Source organism: Varanus komodoensis, unplaced genomic scaffold (genome assembly GCF_004798865.1).
Source record: "Varanus komodoensis strain SLA01 unplaced genomic scaffold, ASM479886v1 scaffold11, whole genome shotgun sequence".
Taxonomy (NCBI): Eukaryota; Metazoa; Chordata; class Lepidosauria; order Squamata; family Varanidae; genus Varanus; species Varanus komodoensis.
This window is the reverse complement of record NW_025335317.1, coordinates 16357828-16374124: the sequence shown is the minus strand read 5'-3', so window position 1 is coordinate 16374124 and position 16297 is coordinate 16357828. Positions and strand designations below refer to the sequence as shown.

Sequence of the window (16297 nt, the reverse complement as noted above, 5' to 3'; positions counted from 1 at the left end):
TGCTAAGACATACACATTAAATACTTGGCATTTAGGAGAGGTCCATTATTATTATTTCATTTTTATTGGACATCTTAGGAACTGTTTTGAACTAAATTCCAGTGATGTCAGAAGACAGATTTCTGTATGTTGCTTATTTGGCGAAAGAATACTGTAGAGGAATCACTACTATTCAGAAAGCCAAAAGTTTAGATATATTAATCCAGCCTTTAAAATAAAATCGTAATAGTCACTGGCACATTTACCTTCAAAGTGCCTATCATGAACACTCTGAAAGTAGTTCTCCAATTTGCAAGATCTTTCTACATGCCTCTAGAACCTAGTTCACCAGCCTGCTCAGCTAGAATCAAATCCTGTTCACAACCGGGTAAGAGGCTATTCATAATTCTCTAGTAATATTTGCATTCAAGTAAAGCATAACATATAAAATATTTTGTATCTCACTACTGCCACTTTGGATTCCTTGCAAGAGGGGAAAAGACATGATACGAATGTTATAAATAAGTAATCAACTAGTCAACACAAATAAAGTCATTACAGGACACCATTCATCTAGTTCTCAGATGGTTGGAGACAATCTCAGCTTACCTTTGTCTCACCAAGCCTATGCATACTAGCTTTACCAAGTAAAATGATATTAGTCATCCTATGATTACCAAGACTAGAAGAAAGGAACCTGCTATTTGCTCTCAGGAATGAGTGATGCATTAATGATAACTCACAAGTCACTCAGGAGGAAACATACATATTCACAAGGCTACACCTGATCTGACTTGAACCACCCTACTGCAATAACAATCGATGTAGTTAAAATGGATAAGTAGTGTGATTTGCTACGTTTGCAATGAATAACTTTTGAAGTACATAATCAAAGAGTTGTATTTCCAAATAGGTGTACATAAGATCACAGCCTTAGGATGCAATCCTGTGCACATTTACCTGGTAGCATGCCCCAGTAAACAGTTTTCTTTTCCCCTGAGTAAATATGCATAGGGTTCCACTGTTAACCTAGTTCTGCTATATCTTAGCTTGCTGTTTAAGTTTAAAAAATCCAGAATTTCGAACTATCTTTTCAGATTCTAGAGGTTGGTATTTATGTACAGACTCAGCCAAAACAAGGGACATTTTTGAGAATGTACGATGCACCTGGCAACATTTTTATCTATTTTCTGAAATTGCATTTAGATTACATGTGCGAACTTGGTACCTGTTTACTTGTCTGATGGAGGAAAATTAAGGCAAAGTTGGAAGCATTGAGGTTTTTCACACGCATGGTTCAGTCTGAGTGGAAAGTCACAGCAAATGCCTCCCTGCTTAGTTATTTTATTGTTATTTATATTGATATTTTTGTAAGCCGTCCTGAGGCTGCAGCAAAGGACGGCATATAAATGTTTAAGAGTTAAGAGTTATGCTATACTGCAGGTCCTGTCAAATGTTTGTGCTGGAGAATACATCTTCCATTTCTCAGTCTTGTCCCAGTTACAGACTATTTTGCTTTTCAGTATTTACTCTGTCTTTACACAAAATTCCAGTCTGTTTGTATATCATACATCAAGCACCACAGAGGAACAATAATTTTACTGATAGTGTTTTAGAATTCCCAGGATGAAAAGTGCTTTTCCCTGATACAAATTGGAACAGACAGGGCCCAATACAAAAACTGACAGCATTATATTGACGGTACAAACTGCACACCACTCCCCATACCCCATAGAAGTGCCCACAAAACGAAACTGACAGCAAAAAAGAAGTTGAAGAAAGGGGGCTGGCTCATTAAAAAGGCAGAGAGAAGGCTTAAAAGAAAGGTTGAAGAAGCAAAGCCGCTATACAATGAGAAGGTCAGGAGAAATCAAAGGGAAGCATGTTTAGCCTGGAAAAAAGATCAACAGAAAAGCTAGAGTTCATCCTTTTCTTGAACTAGCCCCTGCCAAAACCCTTTTTCTTCCTTGCCTTAATCACTTCTTGCCTCAACTCCTGCCATTCTTTCATGGTGACCTTGGCACCTCTATGTTTACTAAATAAATAATAAAAATACAAAAATATACATGATATTGCAGAAACAATGTTGCTGTGAGGCAGGAACTAGATTATGCAGTCCATATGCACGGGTCTGCTTTATATCAAAACTCATCTACTTACATGTTTTAAACATTTCCTTATTTATTTCTACAAGGCTTCCTCCTTCCCAAATGTACTTGGCAACTTGGAAGGACACTTTCATTGTCTTATACACAGCACTAACCCAGTTCTGCCAGAAAGGCTCCACTCCACCTTTACATGCTCCCTCCTGAGACTTGGGAGTGCTCCATTTGCCAACAGGGCCAGAAAAAGAAAGTCACTAAGGTAGGCCAAGAATTAGCCACCAAGTCTTCTGTTAGCTGCACAGAGCTTCAAGAGGCAGCCTGAGAGAGGGCCAGTATGCATGATCAAACAGCTCACTTAATTAATATTGCCCAACATGGCTGAAATATGCAAAAACAACTGAGAAAACACCGTACCCCAATGCAGCTTAAACCAATCACAGTGCACTGGGGTGGTGTGCAAACCAGGCATTCTTCCAGGTATTGCTCTGACTTGAAGTACAAATTCAAGATAAGCACTAGTGAAAACAAAGGAGGCAATGCTTAGGTCCATACAACATAACAACCCATAATCAAGGCTCCATTTGGTTTGAGTGCGGGTTGTAGTTGAACTCAGGCCTGGTGTGTGAACCCAACTGAGCTAACAAACCATGATTTGTTAAACCACAGATGCACATTTCATAATCTGACAACAAATCATGGGTCCTCTTCATGAGTTGTTTGTGCTTTATTTATTAATTTAGTACATTTCTCTAATACCACATTAATACATAGGGCTCCCTGGGCAATTGGTTTGATCACACAATACAGCAACCCACTGTTATAATCCATATGGCAACCCATGTTCAAGACATATTCAAGCTTAAGTATGGGTTGTCATGTTATGTACACCCAGTCAGTGTGAACAAACTGGCAGATCACAGCCTCATTCTCTATACCCAATGCAGCCAGGGATAGAAAGCGCCCCTTTCCATTACTTTGCTCCTTAAGCAAGTTTGAAGCATGCATAATCCAGCAGGAAAGGGGAGTGAACAGGTCCCTATCCAAACTTAACTGAATATCTGTACCTTGCTTTTCACAGAGTCACAGAACAGTTGAGTTGAAAGAAGCCTATAAGGCCACTGAGTCCAACTCTCTACTCAATACAGGATTCCAAGTTAAAGTATGTCTGAAAGATGGCTGTTCAACTGCAGCACCTCCAATATGCGAGACCCCACAAACTCCTTGGGTAATTTGTCCCATGGCTATACTATTTTAACAGTCAGGAAGTTTTTCCTGTTGTCTAGCTGGAATTTGGCTTCCTGTAACTTGAGCCCATTATTCCATGTCCTGCATTCTAGCATGACTGAGAAAAGATCCTGGCCTTCCTCTGTGTGGCAGCCTTTCAAGTATTTGAAAAGTGCTATCATATCTCCTTTCAGTCCTATTCTCCAGGCTAGGAATGCTCAGTTCTTTCTTCCACATGGCTTTGTTTCCAGACCCCTAATGATCCTTGCCTGAATCCCCTCCAGCTTGTCTACATCCTTTCAGAAGTTTGTCGCCCAAAACTAGACACAGTACTTTAGATAGTGCCTAACTGGTGCCGAACAGGGAGAAACCAATGCCTCATGTGGTTTGTTTTCACCAGTTTCATTGTGTTTTTTCCCCTCAGTGGTTATCTGTCAAATCAATGTTACTGCCAAGAAGGACAAATAATATAAGTTCTGGAGCAAACTTCAAAGCACAGTCTTTTACAAGGACTCGGCAACTGCACAGGTAGGTTAAAATAACAATGCTCATTCTAACATACAAAATATAACCATCCAAAGCAGTAATTCTCAAAGTGGTATTCACATATGTTGAATGCAGCAAATATATATAGCAGCTACAGCTGTGGTCCAACGATTATCCTGGTTTCAAACCCTTCATCTTTTCCTCTAAAACTCAATTAAACACATGTGAATGCATTGATCTGTTTAGAAAAGAAGTGCAGCCTGCAATCATGAAAATAGCTAAGAGTGCGTGTGTGCTAAAGGCACAGCTGCCTTGTTGTAGCCATTATTCTCCCCAGGACTGAGGCTCAGGGTCAAACATGCCTCCCCCATCAATGGTTCTCCTGCAGTGCTCTTGCTTGCTCCTTCAGCAGCCCTCCTCTGCCATTCATGCTGCTCTTCTCAGCAGCGCTCTCATTCAATGCGCTCTCATTCTCCTCAGCTCTTCGCCCCACCTCTTTCCTGAATGTCAAGTCCCTGCAACACTGCAGCTGTATCGAGTGTCCAGATGCTTGCATCTGAGAAGCCATCTGATAAATGTGTTATGTTGCAATCCTGCCCATGTATACCTGGGAATAAATTCCACTGAACTGAGTGGGACTTACTTCTAAGTAGACAAACACAGGATTGCACAGCTGATGTCTTAGTTTGTTAACCATCTGTAGAAATTCTCTGATGGGCAGGGATGGGCAACTCCTTTCCCAATGTTGTTGGACTGCAAGTTGCTTCTGGGTGTACTCTCCATTTAACACAAAATGAATGCATAGCAACCTAAGATATGCAAGAGAAACACAGTGCATGCAATGTCTGCTCTGAAGCATTAATTGCCTTAATTCAACCATAATAGGCAGAAATTGCTGTATTTTGTGACTTGTGCTCAATAAACTGCCAGGATTTAACAAGCGATAAATAAATATTGTTTCTAGGTCAAGTTCAAAAGCCTTTTCCCAAAATTGCAGTGTGCCAAGCTTTGAGTGCGATGTTGATGTCTTACAAACTTCACTGGAAGTGTATGCTATTTAATTCCTGGCCTTATAAATGAACCAAGGAAATGGTTCATTTGTCCACTGAGACTGCTACTCTTATTTGCCGCAGGCTGATGGAGGCAGTTAAATGTTGAATGTTGTTTGTATACAAGATGTGCAATACCAGAAGGGAGAGAAATGTTTATAGACCAGAAAAAACATTTTGAGGGGCTGGTGTACAAATTAAAACAGACAAAAAGGATGATTCTCAAAAAAAGGTAGAGGTGTTGCTGTCTGGCACCTCAACCCTAAAAACGTATTTGGAGAGTTTAGTCTCACTGATTCAATGGAACTTAAATCCCAAATAAATTAGATATGAGATAGTAAATTAATATCCTACAGATGCAGGACAATATTCTTATGAGACGCAAGGCCAATCACATATGTTTTTGATCCTTGTCCATACAGGCTCATAATACTGGACAGGGTGAAGTTAGGGGGACTGGGTTGCTAACCCTTTTAAAGGAGATTAGCTTCTCTCATTATTGTGAGATATAAATTTTACTTGATTTTATCCTGAGATATAAATTTTACTTGATTCTTCTCAGATGATTAATTCTGCTTTTTCTGAGTAAACAACATGAACTCCTGATGGCAAATCAGCTCCATGTTTCTTACTTTATATGAATTTATGTGGATTCTTTCCAATCTGGTTTACAGCCTAGTTTCAAAGGGTATGACCTATGCTGCAGATAGAGTCGGAGTCAATATGATTAACCATGGTAGGTTTCACAACATTCTGGTTTGTAATTCAGGCTTGGAGGAATAATTCAAACAGCACTTTGCTGATCTGGGCATCAGAATAAGTCAAAGTGTGGTTTGATTCAAACAGGAAGCATGGAATTAAGTTCTATGATAAAGAGAAGGAAGATGCATGCAGAACACTCATTCACTTAATATGCTACAAATCATAGTTTGGAAGAACATCTGGATGCAGCCATAAGCTTATACAAATAAGGGCAAAAATAACACCCAGGAAGAACTGTAATATATGGCCACCTGAAATTACTATATCAATGAATGGGTTTTGTGTGGAAGGTGAGAGTAACATTGCCTGTATATAGAAACATGCAAATCAGCTACAACACTCACATAATAAGCTTCCAAAGTAACTCCATTTTTCTAGTAATGCTTATTCTTTTCTTTTCCATGCCAGTCTTTACAGTTCTGGCAAGTTCAATCTGAAATATCTTTACCCTGCAATATTCCTAATAGCCAGGCTGCACAAAATATCAAAGAAACATGACATTTTCAGTTGCACCTTAATGCTGTGTCAAGGGAAATGAACACCTCATAACCTATATTTACTTTAACTTAACACAGTGTTCCCCTTCATGGATCACTGCCTTGTCGTGGGGAAGGGGCTTGTGTAGCTATGAAGCTATGAGCTATGCCATGCAGGGCCACCCAAGATGGACAGTCATAGCAGAGAGCTCTGACAAAACGTGATCCACTGGAGAAGGAAATGGCAACCCACTCCAGTATCCTTGCCATGAAAATCCCATGGACAGCAACAACACACTATTGCCAAACTATCCTTAATCCTCTTGCTCACAGATGCAAGAAATAATCAAATTGATCAAAGTTTTCCCAAACTGGATAGCAAAATCCACCAAATCAGTTAAGATGGACATAATTTAATAGTACTATACAGGCACTGTCACATCCCATTGTATGCTGTATAAACAATTCAAGGAAGCTTGCAGGCATATAGTATCTTATAATAGAGCCAACACTTCACTGACTTTTTCTCTTCTTTTTCTAAACACCCTCCCAATGTACAAGAACATATCATGAAGAGCAGGCAATTTCTAAGGAATGCTATTCATCATCCAGTGGAATCTGGTAGAATATCAGATCACAAAGATGAAATTAAAATATCTGATTAAAAAGAAACAACTGTAATCCACCTCTAAACTATCCCAGTTGGGGCTAAGTTCATATTAGTTAGCCTGGCTGGTTTTCCTACAGCTCCATCCTCTGGCTAGATCTGAGACAGAAATCAGGCTGAATCCCTACCAGACAAACCTTAGATAAGAGGCTTAAAAGAGACTGCAAACTCAAATTATAAAATCCCATAACCAAAAAGAAGCTAAAGTTAACTCCTCCTGTCTCAATGGAGATATTGCTACTACAGTATCTCCCAAGGAAATGTCATATAGTTCTTTATTGGAAAACAAGTACAAGAAATCACACTGTCATGTTATTCGCGAAGTCATGCCCGACCCATTGCGACCCCATGGACAACATTCCTCCAGGCCTTCCTGTCCTCCACCATCCCCCAGAGTCCACTTAAGCTCACACCAACTGCCTCAGTGACTCCATCCAGCCACCTCATTCTCTGCCGTCCCCTCCTTCTTTTGTCATCTATTGTTCCCAACGTTCCCAACATTAGGGTCTTCTCCAGTGAGTCCTTCCTTCTGATTAGGTGGCCAAATGTTACTACCCTTATTATGGCCTTTTTCATGTATTTCTAATTTTGCACCAACAAGGTAGCTGATCTGATATTTTCCTAGATTACCAGAATTGTGTTTTAAATTTTGATGACTAAATCGTTGTATATTACAGAAGGGACAAGTTAACAGGCAACTAATAAATAACAAATCAAGATTACCAAGTATGGGAATAATCTTAAAGCTTTAAAAAGACAATTTTTCCATTCACAGAAGAAACTGCAGATTAAAGCAACAAGAAGAAAAACTTAATTTATCTCTAGTATTCATTCTACTAGAAAAGTAGGATAATGGTGATTCTACATCATCCCCCTGAACTTTCATCAGTTCTGAAAGGTTACACATTACATTTACAAACAGACAAAATCTAGGTATATTAAAAGAGAAATGTACAAGAATCCACCTTTAAATTATTAGTGATAAATGTGGTTTCTGAATTCACTCTGTATTCGAACTGTATTATTGTCTTGAAACAAAGTCAGCAATCAGTTCAATCAGTACAAGAAAGAATTGAATGCTAACTACCTGCAAAAATAAATACATAAATAAAAAACCAATTACAGTGTTTGGATGATGAGGATGATGGTGGTGGTGGTGGTGAAGAGAAATAAGGCCATCATTTCTTCATTGTATTTATTTTCTAGTTTTTGCTGTAAGAACTAATGTTGGTTCCATACATGAAGGAATCTGCAACTACTTGTTTTCTGGACATCTAGATCATTTGGATATTTACATGGAAATAAATATGACTGGATTTAGTTCAATAGACTTAACAGTGCATCAGGTGGTGTTCATATAGCAGAACAGTATCATTTTTAAAGCGTGCAAGTTATTTCCAACATTTAAACCAAGTTACATAGGAACATTTTGTCAACTGCAATACACCAACTTTTAGAAACACTATATTTAAACATGAATTCAAATATTACGTTGCTTACCTCTAAAGATAAAATTACAGGGGGAAGTGCGAGTGGAGGCTTCTTCAGTTCCTCACACTTTCTCTTTTTACATATCCTATGACTTGTTTTGCGTTTTCTGCAACAGCTGCATTCTTCACAGTTAGTCTTTCGCAGGCATGGCTCACAAACTCCACATCGCCTGCGCTTCTTCTTTTCGAGCACAGGTTGCGAAGAGGCAAGTGATACAGGAGGACCACCAGTTGGATTTCCACAGGAGGATGGCTCTGAAGCTGTAACTGGATTAGCATCATAGTTCCTGGTGCACTGAACAGAGTTTATGTCTTTTCCATCACTTCCCAGAAGCGGCAAGTGATCCTGAGGCTTTGGAACACATTCATCTGGCTCAACTGCCCTTGTACCTGGAACCCCTGCAGTGTCTGAAGGCAACCCTGAATTAGCATCTTCAGAGGAGTTGGGAATATTTTCCTCAAAGACTTCACTGCTCCCATTTGCTGAGATTGAATTGGCTGCATTTTTTTCTGACTCAAGCAACATAAGAGGCACAGTAGCTGAATCTGCGGTAAGTGTTTCTGCAGCGATCCTTTCAAGTGTCCACTCAAGATCCTCTAAGATAAAACTTGTCAGAGAGGTATTAGAAACTTGTTCGAAAACTGCTACTTCATTTGTTTGGTCACCTGCAGGATCATTTTGTTTGGAGCTGAAATATGAATCAAGTGCTTTAGAGCTTGGCTCCTGTTCCAAGTCCTTTGGGAAATGAGAATTCACAGAAAGGGCTGGATCTTTTGAACAACCCTCTGATTCAGAGATGCAGGTGGAAGTAGGTTTTTCTTGAATGGCAGGAACAGGATCTTGTTTGAGATGGGGCTGTGGTAATGCACATGGATCATCTAAATGCAGTTTTGAAATTAATTCGGAGGTAATCAAAATGGCAGCATCAGGTTCACAATTAGTTAGCACCAAACCACAGCCAGTTTTGGAGTGAGATTCTGTGGGAGACTGTGGCCTTTCCACAAGTACCTTTGAATTTGCTCCAGAGGAAAGACTCAGTGTGGAATCAGGATGTTCCTCGGGCACAGGAGGCAGATCTAGACTATTCTTCAAGTGTGGTTTCACAATTGTTCCCAATTTGTTGTCATGTGCCTTTAACGCAATAGCAGAATCAAGTTGTAAAGAGCGTGGAGCTGGCTCAGTCAAGTTTTCATTTGAGGTATGAGTAGAGAAATCACTCTCAACTAAGGCCTGATCATCAGTTACAATTAGTTTACACTTGCATTCCTCATTTAACACTTCCAAATTATGGCTATCTGGTATGTCAAAATCAGAAGCAGAAATGCTTTTTTCAGGACACAACTCTTTTTTGGCTTGGCCATTGCATTCAGAGTGACTTCCTTCTATAACACATGCAGTGCTGTCTCCTTTCGGAGAAGTTAACTCACAACTCTGGTTTAAATCCTGTTTGAAAGCTCTTGCAGTCTCTCTAGCTTTTTTTCCTAATCCACAGGAGGCTCCCAGTTCAGACTTCTCTCTTTTCCCTGTATTTTTCACTGGGACAACTTTCTTGGCTCTTGAAATTGCCGACATTTGGAACAGCCTATGGGAAAATGGTTTCCTGCGAAGAGTCATGGTAAAGCCATTGCAGTTCAACTGAGGCTGGTTATGAAAAAGAACATTATCAGATAATTCCAGATTCATCCAAGATGTTCCAGAGAAGGCTTTGGTGACACTGCTCCTGAGAAATCGGCAAGATGGGCTCAGCAGTGTTTTCCGTTCTTGTGGCTTTTTCTTGCCATCGTTCTTTCCTTCCATTAACTTTTTGCAGTTTGCAGAACATTCTGCCTTTGGGGAAGTTTTCTTGGCATCTTTTGTTACTTGGCAAGACTTCTTTTTGACTGGGCTCACTTTCTTTTTGCTTATCTCCTCTTTTTTAACTAATCGTGAAGATCTGGCATCACGAGCCATCTCTGTCGAGCAGCAGATGTGTAACTAGAAGTGGAATGAAAGAGCATGGATTCTTGCAAATGTTCTTTTTTCTGTAGAGGCCTGCATATTCAAAATGGTTCCCTCTGTATAATACAGAGCTGAAAGAGACAAGGGAAAATAAGAATGCAAAATTATAATAATCTTTGCATAATGGTTTAGAATGTTTGACGTACTTGACATGCAATATTAACAGTGGCCTTTACACCAGCTGACACCAATCTGCTCTACAGTTCTTTCAGACCATGACTCCCATCAACCCCAGACAACATGGCCAATGGTCAAGAAAGCTGAGAGTTGAGGAGGGCAACTCCAACAACCTTTCTCACTAGGCTGAGAAAGCATGCATTACGTTCACACTGTAAGGAGGATTTTACAGACTGCAACGGAGCCCACAGACACAAACTTATGCATGATTAGACTTAAGAAGCCCTAGAACTTTTGCTGGGAGTTGTACAACTTTTTTCTTTCCAAACACCCATAGGATGACACTCGAAGGCTATTCACAAAGTTGATATGTGCTGCCAAATGAAGGGCTCCTATTCTTGACCATCAGGAGGCATTGCCCAGGTATTCTGGATGTTCTTAATATTGTCTTTTTCTAGTTTAAAAAAGCACCAGTAAAAAAGAGTACTCACAGAAGAACTACACACTGAAGGTGACTACATCAAGGCTCCCATAAAATTCTATGAACAAGACAGGGTGATTGTACCATAATAGCCTTATCTGGAAGCATCCCATGACAGAGAACAAATATGAACTAGGAGCTTCCTGGTCCACAGCTCAGCCTGTTTAACAAATATAAAGTTAAGCATACTAAGAGTGACAAATTAATCTGATCCTAACACTGAAGGAAGATTCTTTTCTTCCGTCTGAAAAGGGGGAGTACTTTGTAAGTGTTTAAATATTCTTCCAGTCACTTATCTAACGCTACCTAATTTTACTTCTACTGCCTTTTTAAAATCTGGAATACAACCTAAAATTAATCCCCAGCTTTGCTAATATTAAAGCTGTCATGTTTCCTTGTTTCCATTCCCCCCACCTCCCAAACAAGAAATCCATGTGTTGCATATAAGGCTGGAGAGATCCAAGTAACTTCTGGGTTATATTATTAAACGAGGGATTTTGTCCTCGTGTATTGCTTTGTCCCAGCAGTTCTATATACAACCTAAAACTTGCCTTGCACCTCATAAAGCCTAATCCAATTAAGTCTGCTATCTCCTCCAATATATTTATCTCAAGACTCTGACAAAATATAGGCATTGTATCTAATTCAAGCCAGTTTTCTCCCTTCTTCTCAACTTGGCACAACATCCAGCCTGATGAAGAATTCTGGGGAACTCAAAAGTTTGCTTACTATTTTGTGACACTTTGGTTGGTTCTAATAAACAAATAGCCTCAACATGGAAGTTAGAAACTAATATTGGAGGAGGGAAACAAGGAACAAGCTTAGCATATAAAGTCCCTGAAACCCTGGAAAGTTGCTGTGCTGCCAATCCGTGTCACCAAAATTATTATTACTACTACTACATTATATTTTATACTGTCTGCAGCCAAAGCTCTCTGGGAGGTTCACAACATTTAAGTCACCCATCCAGACTTCAACCAGGTCTAATCCTGCTTACTGTAATAGATGAACCAGTGACCTAATTTGCTGTTAAGATTACTTTCTATATGTAATCAAACGTATCTACACACTCCAGGAGAAAATATTTGTCACAACAAAGAAAAGGGTTTACTGCTAAGCATGTTCTGCATATTATTCCAATGCTGTTAAATCATTCCCAGTTCTCTTCAAACTGATTCCATTTGTATTCCGTATTAACTTGATTTGCCCACCTGGCACATGTCAACTACCCCAAAAAAGTATACCCCTAATTTTACATATTATCTCCTCATTCTTGGAATCGACTTCATTTTTCAATATTTATCATAAACCATTCTAGGTACAACTATCTGAAAAAATGTTGCATCTTTAACCCTAATTTATTTCAGGCAGGTCAAAATGAATCTGACCGATATTTTAAACAATAATTGCTTTTATGAAAATTGTGCTTACCACTTGTTGAAAGAACAATATTTACAAAGTTGCAATGCATTATGGTTATTTTTTATTGGGGAAAAATAACGTTTATGAAATTCTGAAATTACACTGGTAACAACCCTTTCTTTTGGCTGGAGTACAAGGCATGGCTTTATCTGAGTGCAGATGCTTTTATGGAAGACATTCATGCATCTGATGGATTTAAGGTAAGAAACTGTGGTAAACCAGAGAACAATCCAGAAGAACTGTGATCTGCAAATTAAAAAAAAAAAACTAATCTAGAATGGAAAAAATACATCACTAATACCACTCGAAATAGAAGTGTGCCTGAATAATGAAGCAATCTATTTAAGAAGTTGTGAAATCTTAGCACAAAACTTTCAAAACGAAGTCTGGACAAGTATGGGTCAGAGACTGCAGAGGCAAGAAATCTTTACCTCCAAGGCTACTGGCAATCCCCTCTTTTCTAACAAATGTGCACCTCTGGCTGTGCTAAATTGCCCACCCAATTATTTCAAAGTATTCATGTGACATTGGGAGTATAGTAGTGCAATGAAATGACCGTACTGGGGTAATGAAGCCACACGGAATTTCCCAGTCCTCGCTCATTTATCTACCTCCCATGCCTGGGACAATAATGAGATTTGCCAGCAAAGATACAACTTTGTTTAGTTACCCTTGGAAGATTCAGTCTGTTCGTTTCTCCATCCACACCCACTCAGTGTGTGTGCTCAGGAATGGGCCAAGGTATTTTGATGCCTAACACTAAAAATGCAAGTGGCATTTCCCTCTGTCATCATGCATCTATTTATTTGTTCATTTATTTAAAGCTGTTGTATACTGCCCAACTACTAGCGTCTCAGGGTGGTCTTACAGTAAAAGCAGCATAAAATGAAACGAAGCACAGCATCCAAATAATTCCAGTAAGATAAAACCCACATTAAAACCTAATCAAACATTAAAATTATGGAAAATATAAAGGTTTTAGCCTGGCACCAAAAGGAATAGGGTGTCGGCACCAGGTGAACCTCTCTGGGGAGCACATTCGATAGCCAGAGCGCCACTGCAGCAAAGGCCCTTCTCCAGGTAGCCACCCTCCTAATCTCCCTTCAAGGAGGGCTCCCAAAGGACCTCTGCCCCAGATCGAGAGCCAGTGTGGTGTAGTGGTTAAGAACATGGGACTGGGACTCAGACAAGACAAGACTGGGTGACTTTGGGCCAGTCACAGACTCTCAGCCCAACCTACCTCACAGGGTTGTTGTTGTGGGGACAAGATGGAGGAGGAGATGTAAGCTGCCTTGAGCCCTTTGTAGGAAAAAGGCAGGATATAAATCGAAAAATAAATCAAAATAAAAAAAAATAAAACAATCTTACCGGGCGGGTAGGCACATAGGGAAGGAGCCACTCCTTCAGACATCCAGGTCCTAAGCCATTTAGGGCTTTATAGGTCATCACCAGCACCTTAAATTGGGCCCAGACTTTGATTAGCTCCCATTAATTTCAAAGGGTTTGCACAGCAAAATGTTGTTGATGGTGCTCCATGCATCAGGTGTTTTTGCTGCTGCCACTACCTTGAACGATGCCTGAGGTGGCTCACTTACCTTACCCTTATAAGAGAGCCAGTGTAGCACAGTGGTCAAAGTATTGGAGTGTGGTCTCAGAAAATCCAGGTTCTAGTACTCACTCAGCCCTGACACTCACTGAGTGACTTTGGGCCCATTACAGACATGCACACTAACCTAGCTCAGAGCGTTGGGGTCATGAGGATTAAATGGAGCTGTATAAGCTGTCCTGAGTTCTTCACAAAAAGAATAAAGGTGGGATATAAATGCAATGCGATGATGATGATGATGAAGCTCACTATGTGACTCTAGTTGCTCACTTTCAGACTAACCTACCTCATGGGACTGTTCTGAGGATAAAATGAAAAAGGGGAGGGGGATTATATAAGCCACTTTGGGTTCCTTGCTGGAGGAAAGATGGGCGATAAACATAATAAATTTAAAAGGTGGGTCTTTGTTAGAATTTGAGAATTCTGCTATGCATCCAAAAAGATACAACAAGTTCCCTGTATGAGAGCTGCACAAAATAGCATCTAAGCAATTTGGATGCACTCTGTAACACAAAGGACGCAAATCATAGCGTGGTACACATACTTGCACACATGAAAGCCCAGGTCAAGCCACTCCAAAGAAAAAGGCATCATAAAATCAAGAGGACAAAGGTCAGATGATGATGATGGTGATGCTAGGAAAGGCCTTGGTAAACCAGTGCTAGTCAAAATAGGCAACACAGGCTTACCTTACCTAGGTTAGAGTGGAGTGCAGGGCCTCAGGCACAAGGGTGAAATCCAGCTTGCTCAAGCTTTGCCAGATGGACGGACACTTCTGCGTCCCTAACCACCAATCATGTAGTAATTTGCCCAGTTTCCTACAGTTTTTTCTCCATTCTAAAGGCTGAAATGTCCATCTTAATAGTAAACTACTGGAAGTAAGAGCTCTAAGCCACAACATACCAGCATTTTGGCACTGCATCTGTCTTTCCTAGAGCTATGATTTCCAGTTCTACCTATAACACTGAGTGATGTCTAGGAACTTCATGCAATACACCCCATGAAAGCAATGCAAGACTAACAGCTGCCTAATTCATCAAGATAAAACTTAGGATCCTCCCTCACTTGATCAACTTCATTAGAAGAGTTGTTTCAGTTTTCTTATAGACAGGTATGTATAAACCATATCAAAATATAACAATCAGCATTTCTGGCTCTCTTCCAGTTCTTTGAGATTGCTGCCACTTTCTCTTCTGCCTTGATTCTCCATATAGTAGCCATGATCCAACAGAGAAGTATATTCTGATCTTATCCACCTTTACACAGAAGTAAATCTCAGTAAGTACAACAGAATTTCCTCCTGGTAAATCTGGATAGGATTCCATCCCTAAGAATGTTTAAACCATTTATACATCAAACTCTGTCATGTTTCAATTATAAGCATTATTACAGAACACACCTCACATTTTGTAAATATTTTATTATATCTTTCCATGTGACAACCCTGAAGAAATGACACTTGCTACAATGTAAAGTAGTGAGTATACAGCTTGTATAACAGTGTAAATTTGCTGTCCCCTCAAAATAACTCAACACGCAGCCATTAATGTCTAAACCGCTGGCAAAAAAGTGCGTACACCCCTAAGTAAAACTGTCCAAATTGGGCATTATTAGCCATTTTCCCTCCCCGTGGCATGTGACTCGTTAGTGTACAAGGTCTCAGGTGTGAATGGGGAGCAGGTGTGTTAAATTTGGTGTTATCACTCTCACTCTCTTGTACTGGTCACTGGAAGTTCAACATGGCACCTCATGGCAAAGAACTCTCTGAGGACCTGAAAAAAAGAATTGTTGCTCTACATAAAGATGGCCTAGGCTATAAGAAGATTGCCAAGACCCTGAAACTGAGCTGCAGCACGGTGGCCAAGACCATACAGCGGTTTAACAGGACAGGTTCCACTCAGAACAGGCCTCGCCATGGTCGACCAAAGAAGCTGGGTGCACGTGCTCAGCGTCATATCCAGAGGTTGGCTTTGGGAAATAGACGTATGAGTGCTGCCAGCATTGCTGCAGAGGCTGAAGGGGTGGTGGGTCAGCCTGTCAGTGCTCAGACCATACGCCACACACTGCATCAAATCGGTCTGCAGGGCTGTCGTCCCAGAAGGAAGCCTCTTCTAAAGATGATGCACGAGAAAGCCTGCAAACAGTTTGCTGAAGCCAAGCAGACTAAGAACATGGATTAGTGGAACCATGTCCTGTGGTCTGATAAGACCAAGATGAACTTACTTGGTTCAGATGGTGTCAAGCGTGTGGCGACAACCAGGTGAAGAGTACAAAGACAAGTGTGTCTTGCCTACAGTCAAGCATGGTGGTGGGAATGTCACGGTCTGGGGCTGCATGAGAGCTGCCGGCACTGCGGAGCTACAGTTCATTGAGGGAACCATGAATGCCAACATGTACTGTGACATACTGAAGCAGAGCATGATCCCCTCCCTTC

General features: G+C 40.3%; 1 protein-coding gene across 1 annotated transcript in view; it reads right to left on the bottom strand.

Moving 5' to 3' along the window:
- TET1 (tet methylcytosine dioxygenase 1) overlaps window positions 1–16297 on the bottom strand; it is a 98604-nt gene that overhangs the window by 70750 nt on the left and 11557 nt on the right. Inside the window, exon 2 of the mRNA XM_044420459.1 lies at window positions 8249–10308. Within this exon, the coding sequence (XP_044276394.1) occupies window positions 8249–10189 (1941 nt within the window). The 5' untranslated portion in view covers window positions 10190–10308. The remainder of the gene's footprint in view (window positions 1–8248; window positions 10309–16297) is intronic.